At 40.0% G+C, this 18,987-nt stretch overlaps 1 protein-coding gene across 26 annotated transcripts in view; it reads right to left on the reverse strand.

Annotated features, from left to right (window-relative positions):
* DST (dystonin) overlaps positions 1-18,987 on the reverse strand; it is a 470,941-nt gene that overhangs the window by 44,517 nt on the left and 407,437 nt on the right. For all 26 annotated transcript variants that reach the window (XM_073336274.1, XM_073336294.1, XM_073336272.1 and 23 more), the window contains 8 exons: positions 10,537-10,740; positions 7,479-7,710; positions 6,872-7,098; positions 5,892-6,014; positions 5,579-5,680; positions 3,841-3,942; positions 2,460-2,633; positions 1,493-1,648 (listed from right to left, as the gene is read on the reverse strand). In XM_073336274.1, coding sequence (XP_073192375.1) covers positions 1,493-1,648; positions 2,460-2,633; positions 3,841-3,942; positions 5,579-5,680; positions 5,892-6,014; positions 6,872-7,098; positions 7,479-7,710; positions 10,537-10,740 — 1,320 coding nt within the window. The remainder of the gene's footprint in view (positions 1-1,492; positions 1,649-2,459; positions 2,634-3,840; positions 3,943-5,578; positions 5,681-5,891; positions 6,015-6,871; positions 7,099-7,478; positions 7,711-10,536; positions 10,741-18,987) is intronic.

The following is an 18,987-nucleotide window of genomic DNA, read 5'->3' on the forward strand; positions in this document are numbered from 1 at the left end:
AGTGGAAGGAAGAATCGTTAAGCCAATGGTGGTCCATGTGTATAGGAAGGGTCTCATATTATCACTCTTATTTCTGTTTAAGCACGGGGGAAACCACAGTTATTTTAAATAAGTCCCCCAACAGGAAAAATAAAGGGTTATTCCCAGAAGCAGATGCCTCTTATCCCTTCCTTCCTGATGAAGTTCACTCAGGACAAAGGTTATTCTCTCCCAAGTTCTCCAAGAGATGGATGTTTTTGCATGCTAAAACAGGAAGCAGCGCTCTGTGAACTCCCTAGCCTATAAACTCCAGTTTAAGAACAAGAAGAATGATGTGTAATGTGTTTGCTGAACTCCTTCAAGGTAGATTGAGTAATCAGTGATGTCACTGTGCTATTAAGGTAGTAAAACACTTCCACTGAGAAGGCGAGAGACATATGGAGCAGACTCTGATTTCTGTAATGGTAAGAGGGCCCCATTCTGAAACTGGTCATGTATATGAGAAAAATGTCTTAGTTCCGTTTCAGAGTAGTAGCCATGTTAGTCTGTATTCGCAAAAAGAAAAGAAGGACTTGTGGCACCTTAGAGATTAACCAATTTATTTGAGCATAAGCTTTCGTGAGCTACAACTCACTTCATGGGATGCATTCAGTTTTAGTGCATTGTGTCTGGTCTTGAGAGGACTTTGAACTAAAATATTGAGTAGTTTTTGAAGTTATTTGCAAAACATAATTTAAGATGCATGTTTTTGCTATTCTGAAGGAAGGAGAGGTGACACTTAAGGATTGGAACCTGATATGAAATCTGCATGACCTATGAAAGCATGCCTTCAAAAACAGTATTTTGCCACACAAAAGAGCTGAGAATTCTTCCGCCAAGACGACACTCTTGAAAGTGAAGGATCTTTCACATTTACCGAGTGCAATGGACTCCTGATGGGGGTCCAAAGGTGCTATAACAATAATTAACAATCAATAATGTTTTGCAGAGAGACAGTGGCAAAGGTATAGGTTCCCCTATAGCCGGTGGGTGTATGGGAGCAGCAGAGCATATGATAGTCTGAGCCAAAGGAGGTGCAATTTTGTAGGTTCCAAAAATATTGATTCTTTGTTCTCTTCTGAGGCTGGGGCATAGCTGTGTGTGGGTTGAAGTATACATCATGGGACCTGGCCTGAATAAGGGTCAATGTGGAATCATTCAGCCCCAGGGGAAGTGCCAGGTACAATCCCTTCCTGAGTTGCCTGGCGCAAGTGAAGGGGGAGCTGGAGGGAGTGCCAGGCTCAGTGCTCGAACACATGCCACCTATACTAAGGAAGAACAGAGACCGGAGGAGAGACAGTAACATTATTCATGCAGCAGTCATTATAGCTTCTAGATGGGCACTTTCAGTCTTAATCTGTCTCTTGAAAACCTCTAAGACAATTATTTAACAAGTACAAAGCTTTACAATAAGAAACATAGCTTAAGATAAACATCAAAATAATATCTCAGTGAACACAGTATAATTACATACATGATGTTTGGCAAGTTCAATTTCAATAGCCTTGGGGTCCCCACCCACAGGTTTCTGTTCATTCAGCAGGTCTTCTGTGTGCGTCAGCCATGTCAGTAATTCATCCAGGGCATGTTGGAACTGCCCCAAAGCTAACAAGGCACCCTCCAGCTTGTGCTATAGTGAAAATAAAATAAAAATAACAATGATATTGTTTTATGAAGCTAATTATCCAATTGGCTTAAACTGCATAGAATGCCACTAGACTCCATTTTCATCGAATGGGGAGCCTGAGTCCAATAGTCAGAGCACTAATCAGAGAGCAGCAACATTATCCTAGCTCAAGCAACTGCTCTATAGCTAAAGCTGAGTTGGCAGTTCCATTATACAGTCTTAAATTCTAGCTCTAAACTCTTGGCCATTCCAGATCCTATTATAAAACAAGGTACAGAATGTAGGCTATTTTTCATTATTTAGATTTTGATTTGAACTTAAATGCTACTTGGTCCGAGGTCTTTTTAATGAGCTTTAGTTTTTAAATGAAATGGTTCAATTTAGAAATGAATATACTTTTCTAAGCACTGCATTTTTCAATTTGCCTGTGTCACTTTGATAATTTAGTGTTTTGGAAAGAACGCTGAAGTGACTTATTTGTAAGTTTGAAAAAGAGGTGTTCAACACATTATTTTTGTATTTGGTCTCCTGTGAGTATTTACAAGTTTTCAACTGCCAATAAAATGCCATCAAAAAACAAAATGAAAAAACAAATAGGATTTGATTTGATACTCGACACAGGAAGTGATATGCTGCCAAGTGTTTGAAAATCGTAAAGTAAAACTCAGTAAAATGTGAAACACTCTTTCTGTAATTTTGTAATCCCTAAAAGAAAGAATATGTTACATGGGCTGGTACAAACACAGTGCATAACAAAAAGCTATGCTGGCATCTCTGCATCACATTGACAAACACCCATCCCAACTTCATTCACCTGTCTGTTAATAATTTTCTCCTCTAGATTGACCCACATCAGTCTGAGCTCTGAGAGGGGTTCTTGAACTGTGTGCTTGTCACTTTCTTCAGTAACCTTCTTCAACAACAGTTCTGCTTGATGATTTAGCCTTTCCATTTCTATCTGCTGTTGATAAGCCTCCGTCTTAAATTGCTGATGTAAATACAAACATACAGAAAATCATTTGTATACAGTAGAAATACTAGTGCTTGAAATATTTACATGCAGCACTGTCAGCTGCCATGATGTTAAAATTTTCTTTTTCCTGTTCCATGTGTTGTAATAATTGTCAAACCATGGTAATGTATTTCCTGATTCAATATTTATATACAGTATGCTTTTAATCAAGAAGATCCCAGCTAACTGAAAAGACAAAGATAAGTGTTAAAGTTCCCCAAAATACTCTCCTTCCCTTTGGTAATCATGTGCATAGGAAGATACAGAATGTAAGACTGTTTATTATCATGCATTCTGGTTTGCGGCAAAGGCAACAGTAACTTCTGGCTACTGGGGCTGAGATAATATACTACTCTGAACTTAACATAGAACCTTTCACTGAAAAATCTGAAAGCAATTTCAGTAGTCAGTTATCCTGTTTTACAGAAAGGCAAATTGAGACAACAAGCTGATTCTTTTTTCACTCAGATTTGTGCAAGGTACGTGGTTATGATTCATACAAAAAGTGAAAAGATATTGGAAAAAAGAAGAACGAAAGAAAGATATTAATCCTCTTGGCTAAGGCCATCCCTTGAGTCAGTAACAATCAGGAGCTAAACCAAGGACTCTTGACTCCCAACTCCCACACTAGCCACTGCACATCCCTGCTTCCTATTTAAAACATGCAGAACAACATGCTGGTGTCATGACCATAATGAGTCATATTTCCCTACAGTGGGATTCAGAGTTGGCTTAGAACCTTATTTCATAGCCCAGTGGGGTCTAGTGGAAATGATGTGATCTCAGTTTGTGTATTTAGGCATGGTCCATGACATCAGGAGTCAGAGGCTTTGGAGGAAGTTGCCACCCACATACCAGATGGAGGTTAAGTGCCCCAAAGGTGGCTGACACGGGGGTGGGGGTGGGGGTGGGTGAGAAAAATAAAAGGTGAAGGGAAAAATATCGTCAAATAACCTTTTAAAAGAAATCAATGTTATAACACATGTTTTTTCAGAGTTCTCAAATCATATTTACATAGAGTAAAATCTGGCCCTGCTGAATTCAGTGGGAAAGGTTTTCACTCAGATACAATAAGCTACTTACTATAAAAGCATTATAATATTTGGAAGTTTTTATAGAACTACACTTGGCTGCTGAAATACGTAGAATGATGAAATAAGAAAAATAAACAGCTAGTTCATACCTTCAGTTCTGCAGTTTGCTGCTTCACTGTTTCTAGATCTGTTCCAACTGGTGACATTGAAGCTAATTTACTGCCAGCAATATCTACCCAGTCAAATATTGCCTGAAAATCACAACATTAAATTGCAGTATAAGATAATATAAGTGAAACAGTATGATAAATCTTGTCATGAGCTACAGTTTGAAAGTTATGTACAATACAAGTATAATTCTCATGTGCATATTGATGAGTTTATCTGCTACTGCAGGAAATAACTCCATTACCCTCTTCATAAGAAAATAATCTGGAAAAAAAGCAAGTTATTAAAAAGTGTGTTGACAATCCAAGGCAGCGAATATTGATTACACTGACATCCTGCAACACCTAAATATACAAAAAATCCACTGATTTCAGTGCCAGGAATATGCATGTAAGAGATACAGGATTGAACTTTTATTAACAGCAAGATTCTCTCATAGTTACTTATATTACATAGTACTTTACTTTGAGTAATTGCGCTGATTTCAATGAGACCTCTATTACAGCAAATGCACAGCACAGAATTGCTATTTCTGTAGTGTTCTCATCCTTTATTGAGATTGATTTTTATAGTTGATGTCACTGAATGAAATTTGGCTTTTATTAATGACTAATTAGGCACAAATCCCGCTGAAGTCAATGAGAATTTTAATTGTATACAGAGTGTGGAATTAGACCCATTTGGTACATCTAAGGCTCCGTGCTGGGCTGTGTCTGAGCTGCAACTGATCAAACTCAGTAGTGAAGTGCAAAAGTAACTTCAAGTTACATTTATGTCTCCTCCGAATATTGAGGCTTTCCAGCCAATTTGTCTGTTCCTGACATAATGTAGAAAAGCCTGAAGGGTGCTCTGCTTTATGCCAACAGCCCTGGAGGGCTGTAATAGCAGCCAGGGCCTGCAGTGGGAAAAGAATGCCTCAGCTGTGAACTGGTATTATGGCCCCCATGCCATTGGCCAAGAAGGAGGATGGCTCTCCACCATAGGACAGTTTCCCAAGAATGGGTAATCCTGCACTCGTGGCAGACAAAAATCCAGACAGACTTTGTATGTAGATGGGCAATTTATCTGTAGCCTTTTTAAAGTAAATCAGCTACATGCATGAGGTGTTCTGATTGGGTAAAATGATATACTAAAAAAACTATATAAACACAGCACGACAGAAATGAATAACATATTTAATTCAGAAAATGCAAAATCTTGTACTTATTGTATAAATGAAAGATCTGCAGTAAAATGGAGTTCCTTGAATTTGTCTTCTCTCCCAGGAAAATTTCAGCACTTAGGACTTGAACTATTTAATTTGTTTTTTTTCTTCCCTTTTAGCTCATGTAAACATTGTGACACAGCATCAACTTACATATTAACTGAAGCACTGAATGTATCACAATGGAATGTTGCCTATCAGCAGAGTTACCATGCAAAATGTGTGGTAACAAATAAAATCTGCTCTCACTCTAGTAATAAACAATGAAACTTTAACTCAAAAGCTAAACACAATATGAAAAGTAAATAATTACACAAAGAATGTAAACCAGCATATTTATGATATTATGCAACAAATCTGTGAAAATCCTTCAGTTTATTGAAGAAAATGTTAACCATAATTCTACAGATGACAGCAATTGGCAGCTACCCAGTAATATGGTGTTTTTTCTAAGACATAAAACATGATAACCTTTCTTACTCAAGACTTTGTTAGATACATCATAACCATCTTACCTGCAATCCATCTTGGTACTGAACAGCAGCCTGCATGGCTTCATCAAGTTTGTCTATCCGCTCTTTCCATGCTTTGTTTAGAGTGTCCCAAGCTGAATTCAGCTGCAATTAAATAGTTAAATATTTCAGTCAGATTTTGGATACTTCAGGGCCAAACCTTGTTCTAATTAAAGTCAATGGATTTTGTCACTGAGTTCAGCTGGCTCCAAAACTTTAACATTACACTACTTCTAAGTACTTTCTGATGGACTATCCATTCTACAGTACACAAACACTATAACATATTAGTATTATGCATTTATGTTACTTGTACCTCATCTATGCTTTTATTGACAATAGGCTTGTCAGGTTCTCCACAAGCAGCTATAAGTTCAGAACCTAAGTTTACCACCATATCGAGTTCTTCCTGCAGTCCATCAACTTCTTCTCTGATAGCCTAAAAGGAGAAAAAATTAAATTTTCAATGTTGCTATATTTTAAAACTCAAGAACATAGATACAGTTGCTTTTAAGGCACAACATTATCGACCTTGATTCTTATTTATACTAAGATCACAAGTGTAACATCTCTCTGGCAATGTGAAAGGACCTTGAAGTAAGCATAAATGCATGCGCACTTATAATGCCCCTTTATACTGACAGAGTGGTGTAAAGTGGCCTTCATTTAAATGAAAACCAGGGCTTATAAGAATAAGTGATTTTGTACAAAAGTAAAAAGTACAGCCTAGAAAGCTTTAATAATTTAGATAGGTTTCAGAGTAACAGCCGTGTTAGTCTGTATTCGCAAAAAGAAAAGGAGTACTTGTGGCACCTTAGAGACTAACCAATTTATTTGAGCATGAGCTTTCGTGAGCTACAGCTTTAGAGTTCTTCAACCTGCTGTTTTTGTTTTTCAGTGGTCACCATTCCTGCTGCTAAGTTGTTATATAATCAGTATAACTGATTGCGGGCTTGGAAGAAAGCATATTAATTTCATTTCTTTTAAATGCTACATAATATTCAGAGAATCTAAAATATGTATTATATATTTAACATACATACAGAGAGACACAGATAAGTCTATAGGCACTCACATGTTGAAACATCTATGCACAAAAAGCAAAAGTGCTGATATACTAATTGTTTGCCATGCAGTCTTGAAATACTGTTATAGTTAATTTCTATGTAATTATCCCTGTTGGTTTCTGAAGGAATTCTCTTGTATTTCATGGTAATTTTGTAAAAATATCACATTTCCTCTCTGTATTGGAAAAAAAATTCTTTAAACGTTAAAAAAAAACAACTTTCTACTGACCTCTGCAGCCTCTTGCTGTTGTTTGACTACAGAGGGGTCAACTCCGGGTCCCTCCAGTTCTCGGATGAAATCCTGAGTATCTTTAATAGTGACTACAAGAGCCATGTGATCACACCAGAACTTTTCAGCTAGCTCCATCACATCCAGCAATTTGGCCTCCCTTTCCTCAGTCAAGGCCTGGATGTCTTCCCAGATGAAGACCATTTGTTTAATTTTATCCTGAACAGCTAAATAGGCAAATGGACTCTATTACATGGGCAACCAACATTTATGTTTACTTTTATAGTGATACATCATGCATACATATGTCAAATGTATACTCCTTATGGAGGAAACCAACTAGCTTTTTAATTCAGATTGTAAAATACTCACAACAATGATAAACAGAATAATTTAACATAGCACTTCAAAAAAACAAACAAACACAGGTCTGATTTATGACATCCGTTCATAAAGCAGGTAGATTGCTTTTTTAAATCTTAAGGCCCTACTACAGGAGAACATTCAAAAATAAGCTAGCTGATAACCAAAAAAATGAAGATTTTATTTACCACAGCTTTGTTTATTTCAACTAGAAAGAAATTTTCTCTCTCAGATAAATTATTACCTTTAGCAGATATATCCTTATCAGCTCCCTCTGAGCGAGCTATCATTTCCTCCCCACGCTGTTTGAGTGTCTCATACACGGGCTGAAGTTTTTCCAGATCTACTGACACATTCTTATTTTCGCTGATCTGCTCTTTAATCTTCTCAACCTCAGCTGAGATTGAAGGTGGCTGCCTCAGACGTTCAACTATGCGTTCCAGACTCTCAAGGGTTGGATCTATCTTGTCATGAAACTGGGGGAATAAAAGAGGGATGGGTGAGGAGGAAAGGAAATTGGAGGAAAGACAAAACAATCAAAAGATCTACATCTGACCATTTCCTTGAAAAGAAAGGAACTGATAAACTAACATATTAAACACCCCTAGTTGCATGGTGTGCTCTAATACCATGCAGCTCTTTGTCCCTTTCTAATGACTAGACTACACAGAGAGCTCTGTAAGAGACAGCTATTGCCTCTAAACAAATGGACCAGGTCCTTAGGTCAAGCAACAGAGATTCATTCTTTTGGATCCACAGGTCCTGGGTACAGTCCCTGCAGCTCACCCATAGAGAGGCATTGTTACACCTGCCAACAACATTTACCTGACTATAGTCCTGTTTAATTAATAGATTACTTTGTTCCAAATTTTAGAGAACCATGGGTTTTCCACTTCCATCTTTTAACATGTATATGAAGTGATTGTATTCAATACAAAGCTTTGTGTTATTTTAAGGATATGTATTATTATAATGCTTCACATTGGGAACAATGTTGTGCATGGAAACACTGACAAGGGTTTGATGTGTCAGGTAATTGCTATGAACTAACTGAGTGGTGGTAGTAAGTCCAGATATCTCTTATAAGCAGCATCTAACACACCTGAAAGAACTGTGGAAGAACCTGAGAGAGCAGGGTCATCTGAAGTGCAACAAAGAGCAATTCCTTTACACTGAAAAGAACATGGATCCAATGAAAGTACAATTTCCCCTTTCTTGTGGCAGATTCACTATACATCTGACTTCTCAACAGAATGTGTGAATGATGTTAATAAACGGTGGTGTATTTGTTAGAATGTGTGTGAATATCCTACATGCTTGTGAAGTATATATTAAGGGTGAGATGCAGCTGTTACTATATTCAGATGTCTATTACATTTATTGTGACACTAGGAAACCAAATCCCATATAAGTGATAAAAACTGAAGTTAAATTAGTTTAACTCTTCTCTAATTTGCTCTACTCTGCTCTAATTATACAAAAAAATTAAAATTCCGATGAACTCATTAGGCCTCATTTTGCTCCTACTGAAGTGAATGAGACATTTGCCCTTAACTTTTATAGGGAATATAGTATGTCTATAAAACAATACATCTTCTGGGCTTACACAGTGCCTTTCATGCATAAGATAGCCTAATGCACTTTACACATTGATGAGTTAGATACTGATACTTCCAAGACTGTGGAAGCAAATGCTTACAACTCCACCATATTATATATTTATGACAATAGACTCTGGTATATCTTAATAAAAAGGGATTATATCAAAACAAATTCTATTGTCTTCTTTTTCTCATGTGTACATACATTTTTATAAACATATATAAGTTTAATCTCAACACATTTTTAAAATATGTAAGCAGCTTTTCAACATACTGATAGTCTGGATGTTACAAAGGAGCATGCATCTATGATGGTCTTCTTTTGTGTTTATATATTTGGCACTCAACATTGGGGCTGGAATAGAAAGTGAGTAGCCTGATTTTTAAAGGTATAGAGGTAAGCTCCAATGGACTGTAATGGCAGCAGGACTGAACCCTTAAAGTACAGAACAATGTTTCCATCTAAAATAATTGGTTGTATTTCAGCAGCATGTGTAATTTGATTGCTTTAGAATGCTTAAAAGTATGACAGGCCAACATAATAACTGGAAAGAGTACATCAAGATATCACCTGGTGATATGGGCTGCTCACAGGCTTTTACACACACCGTCAGCAGTCTGGGAACATAGTGAGACGACCCAAGGGAAAAAAAGTATATAAAGACATATCCTGAGGAGCATTTTAAAGTTTGTTACTTAGAGAAGCATTTGGGAAAGTATTCTAGATCTGGAGAGACTATCAGTACTATTATTTGTTCCCCAGTGCAAGGGAAGGAGGAAGAAGCTGTAGGGTCGGTCAGTACAGCTGTATAAAATGTAGTGGTTTTATTCTGGCTTTGGGCTGTATGTTTTCTGTCTCTCTCTCTCTCACACACACACAGCGAGTTTTGTTTTGAATTTGAGTGAACTAAAAAAAATGTCAAAGTGAAACTAAAAAACACAGAATTTCAGCGAGTTCAAAAGTGAAACCATGCAAAATCTCAAATGTCTCAAGGATTTGATGCATAATAATACACCAACTCAGGTTCACTGAACCTTAGTTCATTTTCCTAGGAACCCAATCAGAGTTTTTTAAGTTTGTAATGGCATGTGAAATCTGGGGGTTCCATTGTGATGACTGCACAAAAACTCCAATTATAAAACACTGGGTAGCAGTTTGTACATATGTTCAAGTGCTTGTGATTATCTCATTCTCTAATGGCTGGTCTACAAAGAAGATGTAAACCCTTCTACTACTAACATTTAATGGAGATTCTCCTTCACCTTCAGTGGTAGAGGTCTGCATTGGTAGCTGAATGTTGTGAGTTCCAACTGTGTATGTGTGACTTAGCTGATTGACTCTGGTGTCCCTATATTGGGGGCAGCATGGATTACTAATATGCATGGAAGAGAAAATGTTTGCCCAGAACAAAGGTGAAGGTAACATCCCATATTTAGCATTCAGATGTTCCTTAAATAATGACTAAATGATTTGCCATGTGGCAATAAAATGCTGCAAGGACAGCGTAAGTACATTGATCAATATAAAAAGTTATAATCCCCTGACTAACAGAAAAGCAATGCCATGAGCAGTGATCTGAGCATTCACAGGCCATGTGGGTGGGTACGGCAGATAAACCTGCCATTTATGGTTAATTGATAGCCTAATAACAATATATATATATTTGAATGAACCCAGTTACTTGGAGTTTAAATTGATACCTGAGTAGACTGAGAAATGGCTTCATCCAGTGCCAGTGCTCGCTTTTTGACATCTTCTTTAATTTGACTGTAAAGGGTGTCAGCCGCCACGTATTTCTCTTGGATACAAAAACCTTCTCCTGGGCTCAACTCCAACAACTGAGGGCCAGTTTTGTTCATCTTATCTATATGAGGCTTGTGTTCAGCAATCAGCTCACGCAGTTGCTATAACAAACCAAATAACTTATCAGTTTCTTACGCTTACACCTCCACATTACAGCTGTCTGCACTTCTAACACATCCAGCTGGCAAGGAATTCTAAACAAATACTTTTCATCCTAAAGTACAGCACAAATCACATTGAATATAGTCAGTCATTGGCCTGTCTGTAATGGCTCTCTTTCCAACACTGAATAGCTATCCAGGCACAAAATGTTACATTTAAAGATATACTAGAAAGCTTGATGAAGTAAATAATGTAGAACATATTATTATATCCAAGATGCTAACTGTGCATATGATACTGGCCATGGACACTCCATTTCATGTTAGAGTCTGTAATTCTTGCAATGGCAGTAATATTACAGATATGTGCATAAAAACACTGGATATCTGTTCTTGACATAATGCACCTTGAGGTTAGTACTAATCCTTATCACTTACATAGTGCCTTCCATCGAACAACCTCTGAGTACCGCACTAACATTATATTAGCATCAAAGCACTCTGTGATGTAGATATGGAAAGTGTTATCATCCTGGATTTACAGAGGGAAAAACTGAAGCACAGAGAGGGTAAAATGAGTGAGTGGTAGAGCTGGGAATAAAACCTACATATCCTGTTTCCCAGTCCTCTGTTTCAGTCACAAGACCACAGTCTGCCCAACCCCAGGATTTATAAATACATGCTAGGTTTTTGACAGAGACAAGCACATCAATTTGGCCCCAACTGACCCATCCCTGAAAATAAAATCCAGTCGTTTAGGGAAAATCAGTTAAACTCTTTGGGACTAAGTCCCAACCTAGCCCCTATGCCTTCCCACTCTCTCTACTACTTTTTACAACAGATCTTCTGGATAGTGGGTGAAAGGGTTTGTGTGAGTATCCCACTCTCCCCACCTATATGACTTCTTATCCTACCTGAAGGCTCACTCTCTCCCTGTCCAATCAGGTCCCATCCTCTGGCAGGGAAGACTCACCCCTTCCTGTTGCAGTGAACCCTAGTAATTCCTGATAAGGTCCCACTGATCAGCTACTTTGAAACTGAAAAGATCCTTGGAGTTACATTCCAGAGTACACTGTGCAGAGCTGTGAAAGTGTAGGCGACTGAGTCATGGGCAGTCTTGCCTAGTAGCTGGAGCAAGAGTCTGGCCTACCAGTTAGAACTGAATCCAGATGGGGCAGATCCAGGAGTGAACCCGAGGATCATAACTGGAGTCAGAGACCAAAGCCTAAACTGAAGGGTTAATTGGAGTCAGAGTCAGAAGGAGTAGCGGCGGGTCAGAACCAGAAGCCTTAGTTGAAGGTTAGCTAGAGTTGTAGTCAGAAGGGTGATCTGATGGTCTGAGCCAGGCATATAAGGTGAGGAAGGAGCTGGGGTCTGGAGCAGGCACAGGCTGGAGCAGGAGCAAGATTAGAGACAGTGGAACCAGAGATGGGACCAAGCACAGCTGCAGGCTAGGAATGTGTTGAGCAGCCACTGGACTGCAGTTGCTACTGAGTTTAAGTCTCAGCCTGCAGATTCCTGCAGCTAATCAGGTGGCACAGTCAATCAGACAGATTGTAACAGGGCCAGCTGCACTCACTGGGTTGCCAGGAGATTGGCTCTGCTGCAGTTCCTGACAGTCCCCCCACTTCAAGTGTGCCTCCTAGGGACCGTAGGACCTAGTTTCAGGGCGTACTTCCGATGGAAGACATATAAGAGTTCTAGATCATGGACATTTTCTGCCAGCTCCCACAATTGCTCTTCCAGTCCATAGCCCTCCCAGTCCACCAGATAATAGAGTTTGCCTCAAACTCATTTGGAGACTAGAATTTTCCGGACCTCATATTCCTCTTGTCCCTGGATACTGATGGGAGGTGGTGGTGGAGTAGAGTGGCCATGAAAGAGATTCTCCATGTACGGTGTCAGAAGAAACATACGGAAAACTGGGTGGACCTTCAAATGTTCCAGCATTCCCAAAACACTATTGGGTTAATTTGTTCCATGACCTTAAATGGGCCTAGGTACGGAAGGTCCTATTTGTTTGGGAACGGGTGGATTTTAGATGTTTGGAGGACAACCAGACTGTATCTCCTACTGCTAGGGTCAGTGTGACTTGGCATTTTTGGTTAGTATGATATTTGTATGCCTCCTTTGAACCTTCAAGGATTCAATAAGCTCTTGGTCCTCCCAGTGAAGGTGGGCAACTAGATCTGCTGTGGTAGGGACCTGGGAGTCTGGAGGTGCAGCTGAATGAAGTCAAGCATGGAAACCGTAGTTTGTGTAGAATGGGCTATCTCGGGTGGATGTATGAGTGGAATTGTTGTATGCAAACTCTGCATATGGCAGAAGGATGACCCAGTCATCTTGACGATAATTCAGAAAGCAATGGAGGTATTGTTTGAGGACCTGGTTCGCTTATTCTGTCTGCCCGTTGGTCTATGGGAGATAAGGTGAGGAGGTAAGCAATTCCATTCTCAAGAGTTTGAACCAAAAAATGGGAAGTGAATTGCAAACACTGATCTCAGACTATCGTTGGCAGCTCATGGAGGCAGAACAACATGAGCTAGAAAAAGAAAAAGGTGGGCCCTTTCCTGGGTGGTTGAGTGTGAATGGAAATAAAGTGCACGATCTTAGTGAGGACATCAATGGTGACAAGGATGATGGTGCAAGCCTATGATAAAGTCCAAGGATACCGAGGACAAGGATTGAGATGGGCAAAGCATGAAGGAGGACGAGTGGTTCCGTACATAGGCACTTGCTTCGACAGCACAGATCACATGAATTAACGTACCTCTTAACACCAGCAGTCAATGTTGGCCACCAGAAATTCCATAACACTTAGGTCTTGGGTTTTGAAGCAGACAAAATGGCAGGCAATTGGCATATTGTGACACATCATTAACACCTCAAGTCTGGGCTGGACCTCTGGGATATAACGTCACTTTCCGTGATAAAGCAGACCATCCTTTAAATGAAACCATGAGCTGGGCAGAATGTTAGAAGCATCTAGGGGATCTGACAGACCTTAGTAGCTTGGGTCAGGGGGAAACACGGATGGGATGAGGAACATCCAATCCTGTTTGCTGTCCCATGAGTAAAATTTGACAGCTGTACAATGGTAGCCAAGGGAGCAGTGCCTGACCTGGCAAATATGTGCTTGTGGGACTGGGTATCTGACTTCCCATTCCGTGATCCAGGGTGGTACATGATGACAAAATCAAATCTGGCAAAGAAAAGTGATCTGCCACTTGTCGCTGGTTAAGGTTACAAGCAGTTTAAAGATATTCAAAATTCTTGTGGTCAGCTCAGTTCTTAGCAGGGCATCCCATGGCTTAGTGTCCAAATTCTCCACAATACAGGTGTAGATCTGAAACACACCACCAGCCCTTCTCTGCATCAGATAGGCAAGTCTGAACCCAGCTGATCTTCCTGGGCCCCTGTGATGAGCACATGGAAGGGGATCAGGAACTCAACTCTCTCTCCAAGAGGTGTTCAGTCAGGCAATCATCAATACTGGTACACAACTTGACCAAGACATCCAAGACAGGTGGCTGCTCCACCAGTGCCAGCTTATCCTTGATTTCCTTGCTTATGGAATATCAGAAACAGTAGTGCTGCATCACCTCATCCCATTAAGTGTCTACTGCCAGGCAATGGAACTCTCTGGAAAACTTGGCAACTGACCTGTGTCCCTGATGCAGCCCTCTAAGTGCATTCTTGGTGGACTCCATGCAATCCAGATCATCAACCACAAATGTCACAGCTCGAACAAACTACCCCAAACTACCCCAGCATGGGGCTAGAAGTCTCCAGGACGGAAGACACTGGACCTCCCTAGTTAGCAGACTAATAATAAGTCCTATTCAGGTCTGGTCAGTGGAGAATGACTGGGGCTATAGCATGAACAGGAGCCGGCACTGGTTCATGAAACTACAGAACTTGTTACAGTCTCCATCAATTTTATCCAGCGTTGGAATCTCCAGTTTCTAGAAGCTGGGGCAACAGCTATGGGTGGGACGATTTGAGCCTGTAGGTCTCAAGTGTGTACCTACAAAACCATAACCTGGGCCTGTAGGGTCTGCAGGAATCCCACCGTGTCCAGCAGGAGCATGGTTGCCTCTGTGGAATCCATCTGAAGGCAGTACTGCTGCTTATCCACCCTTGTTCAATCTTTTGGGCTACTCAAAGTGTCAGCGACTGAGTCGTGGGCGATCTAGCCAAGTGGTTGAAGCAAGGGTCTGGCCTATCAGACAGAGCTGAATCCAGATGGGGGAGGTCCAGGACTGAAGTCCAGGGTTATAGCTGGGCATCAGAGACCAAAGGCCAAGCCAAAGGGTTAACCAGAGTCACCGTCAGAAGGTGGAGGAGAGGGTCAGAACCAGAAGTCAGAAACCAAAGCCTAAGCTGAATGGCTAGCCAGAGTCACAGTCTGAAGCAGACAGTCTGAGCCAGCAGTCAGAGATCAGGAAGGAGCTGGTGGCTGGAGCTAGAGCAGGTACAGGCTGGGGCAGAGGCAGGAGCAAGACTAGAGACAGTATAGGCAGGTACATGATGACAAAATCAAATCTGGCAAAGAAAAGTGATCTGCCACTTGTCGCTGGTTAAGGTTACAAGCAGTTTAAAGATATTCAAAATTCTTGTGGTCAGCTCAGTTCTTAGCAGGGCATCCCATGGCTTAGTGTCCAAATTCTCCACAATACAGGTGTAGATCTGAAACACACCACCAGCCCTTCTCTGCATCAGATAGGCAAGTCTGAACCCAGCTGATCTTCCTGAACCCAGCTGATCTGGACCATGTGCAGCTGCGGGCTAGGAATGCAAGCAGCCACTAGACTGCTCCTGAGCGTAAGTATCAGCCTGCAGATTCCTGCATCCACCAGGTAGTGCGGTCAAACAGACAGCTTCCATCAGGGCCAGCTTCACTCACTGGGTTGCCAGGAGACTGGCTCAGCTGCAGGCTGTCCCCTGACAGAAAGCCAGGAACAAGCAAAAACACTGCTCCTATTCCCAGCTTTCTTTTACATTTTAAAATGCATTGTGAGGACCCAACAGAGGGGTAGCTAGGTCAGACTGCAAATACATCTCTTCCCTTTCAGCAGAGGAGATCTTAATCCTGAATTGTACCTCATCTGCTCTCCCTAGAAAAAGAATGAGACCTAGGGTGGGGTAGGAGACAACCAGGTCTCTTCCCCAAAATAATGATGTCTCAATGAAAGCCAAAGCTTATGTAGGAGAGGCAAGTAATGTGGGATCTGGGGAAGGAGGATTGCTCGGCATGATTGGGGTCCTCAAAGGTTCAGATAGTTCAGTAAAGTCTGAACTTCTGGATGACTATCCACAGGGAACACTTTTGGTTTTGCCTATCACTGGATTCTATGTAACTGACCAGCAAAGAGACCAATTGTCTCAATCCTAATCGTTCCATAAAACTGACTCCATATCAGTACTGTAGCTGCGTTGGTCCCAAGATATTAAAGAGACAAGGTGGGTGAGGCAAATCTTTATTACCTCACCCACCTTGTCTCTCCAGATCAGTAGTGACTGTATGTTGCACTCCTATCCTTTGCAACAAGCTGCAGTGGTAGAGAAAAGATATAAAGCAGTGAATAAGTGGGTATGCTATAGTAATGAGAAAAGGGTTTTACAAAATTTCAGATATCTGGGTTTTGCATACTCATAGGGGAAGTTTACCCCTATGCATCAGAATACCACAAGATCCATGCATCCACTTAAGTTCTCTTTAAATGGTGCACAGGTGCTGAGGCAGCTCTTTGTTCAGGAGTAAATTTCACCCAGATTGATTTACTGTGTTATTAAAATAGGATTAACTAAATGCAGTAAATGACTCTAGATGTAATAAAACAAATGCTATTTAACTATAACATAAAAAATAAAATGGAGCACAGTTCACTGTAGTAACATTTAAAACTTTAAAATAAAAATAAAATAGGGCAAGATATGATTTAGGAGGTCTTTCTCATGGCAAACTATTTTGGAAACAATTCCAGAAAATCAGTATTTCAGTTTAGATCCATTATTCATTAAAAACTTGTATAACATTAGTCTTCTGCTAAACAAACAAATCTTCAAATGATCTAGTAAAAATACAAATGACGGGCCTCATGCAAGCAGAATGATTGAAGTCAATGAGCCTAATTGCGAGAGAAAAGTGAGCAAGATTAGGCTTGTAACGAAGGAACATGTTTTGCAAAGATGATGTAATATACCCAGTCTTAATCTCTTAATGGAAAATGTTTGTCTCTGGTGGACAATACACATAGTTTGAAGGCAATTAGGTGAAGCCACTGTATATCAACCAATATATTTGAGCTGTGCATTTGCATTAAAGTCTCAGAGAAAACAAAACAGTGAGTCGCTAAAATGGTAAATCTATGGAACTAAGTACATTTATCCACTGTAAAATCAGTGCACTGAGGAATATAATATGAACATTGAATAGTTAATGTACAAAACATGATATATTCTATACCAAATGCAAACAATCTTGTCTGTAGGCAAGATCATATTCAGCTCACTAAACTAATACGTAGCATTTATTTTGTGACTTTATTATCCACACTTGAGTCCTGCATTCAGTGTCATAGCAAATGTCTAAAAATATTTTATGTATTAGAAATCACGTAAATTATCCACGAGAACCAAAGTGCTGTATGCTTGGCCCTCTCTGTCTGTAACACTGGAAAATCTAGTTGTCTCATTATCTTCTTGGCTCCTTAAAAAAATAAGATTAGCTCTCCAAAGGAATTAACAAAAAAAAGAGAGAAATGTTGCATATCTACATAATATTTTATATATACATAGCACCTAAACTACTGATAGGCATTATTAATCTGAAATTAAGGAACAAATAAAAATGAAAAGGAGTACTTGTGGCACCTCAGAGACTAACAAATTTATTTGAGCATAAGCTTTCGTGAGCTACAGCTCACTTCATCGGATGCATACGGTGGAAAATATAGTGGGGAGATTTTATATACACAGAGAACATGAAACAATGGGTGTTACCATACAGACTGTAACAAGAGTGATCAGGAAAGGTGAGCTATTACCAGCAGGAGAGCACCTCAGGGCGGGGACCTTTGGAGTGATAATCAAGGTGGGCCATTTCCAGCAGTTTACAAGAACAGTTTACAAGAACAGTAGTATGGACCACATATCTATTCAGGGGACACCATCATAGGGCCTAATCACATCAGCCACACTATCAGATGCTCGTTCACCTGCACATCTACCAATGTGATATATGCCATCATGTGCCAGCAATGCCCCTCTGCCATGTACATTGGCCAAACTGGACAGTCTCTACGTAAAAGGATAAATGGACACAAATCAGATGTCAAGAATTGTAACATTCAAAAACCAGTTGGAGAACACTTCAGTCTCTTTGGTCACTTGATTACAGACCTAAAAGTGGCAATCCTTCAACAAAAAAACTTCAAAAACAGACTCCAACGAGAGACTGCTGAATTGGAATTAATTTGCAAACTGGATACTGTTCGGATATAGATATTGAGGCCTGTCTGTAAAGGCCTATACTCTAAGAATTTAGGTGTAATTCTTATCACTTAGCTAGTTATAGATGTATAAAAGAAAGAATCAAAACCACTGTCTGCCGGTGTAAGGGCCTTCTCTTACTGTGACAGTCTGAGGCCCTGTTCTTAGGCTAAGGCCTTTGGCTAAGCAGCAGAGGCAGCCATAAGCTGGGAAGCGAATGGTCTCATCTTTACATTCCAAACCAGTCTCATTGAAATAAGGTGCTAGTGGGCTGTTAGGAATACATTCCTGTCCTGATCATGCCTATCACCTCCAGAGAAAGGGAAGTGCCTAGAAAATGTAAAAGGAAACTTAGTTTGATAGCATCCTGTCTGGCAAGAACTCACTTATCAATAGACACAGCTGGGAAACCCTTATGTCTTTATAGACGTAGTTGTGAAATCCTCATTTCTGTGTTGTTCTATCATTGTAGTCCCCATTTCACCATTGTTTGTATGTACAATCTCTGTCTGGTTCTGTGATTGTTTCGATCTGCTGCATAATTAATTTTGCTGGGTGTAAACTAATTAAGGTGGTGGGATATAATTGGTTAAATAATCATGTTACAATATGTTAGGATTGGTTAGTTAAAAGTTAAGGTATAGCTAAACAGAACTCAAGTTTTACTGTATAATCTGCAGTCAATCAGGAAGTAAGTGGGGGAAATGGGAACAGAGAATGGGGGTAGGGAATTGGAATCATGCTTTGCTAAGG

This window comes from Lepidochelys kempii, chromosome 3, assembly GCF_965140265.1.
Source record: "Lepidochelys kempii isolate rLepKem1 chromosome 3, rLepKem1.hap2, whole genome shotgun sequence".
Lineage (NCBI taxonomy): Eukaryota > Metazoa > Chordata > Testudines > Cheloniidae > Lepidochelys > Lepidochelys kempii.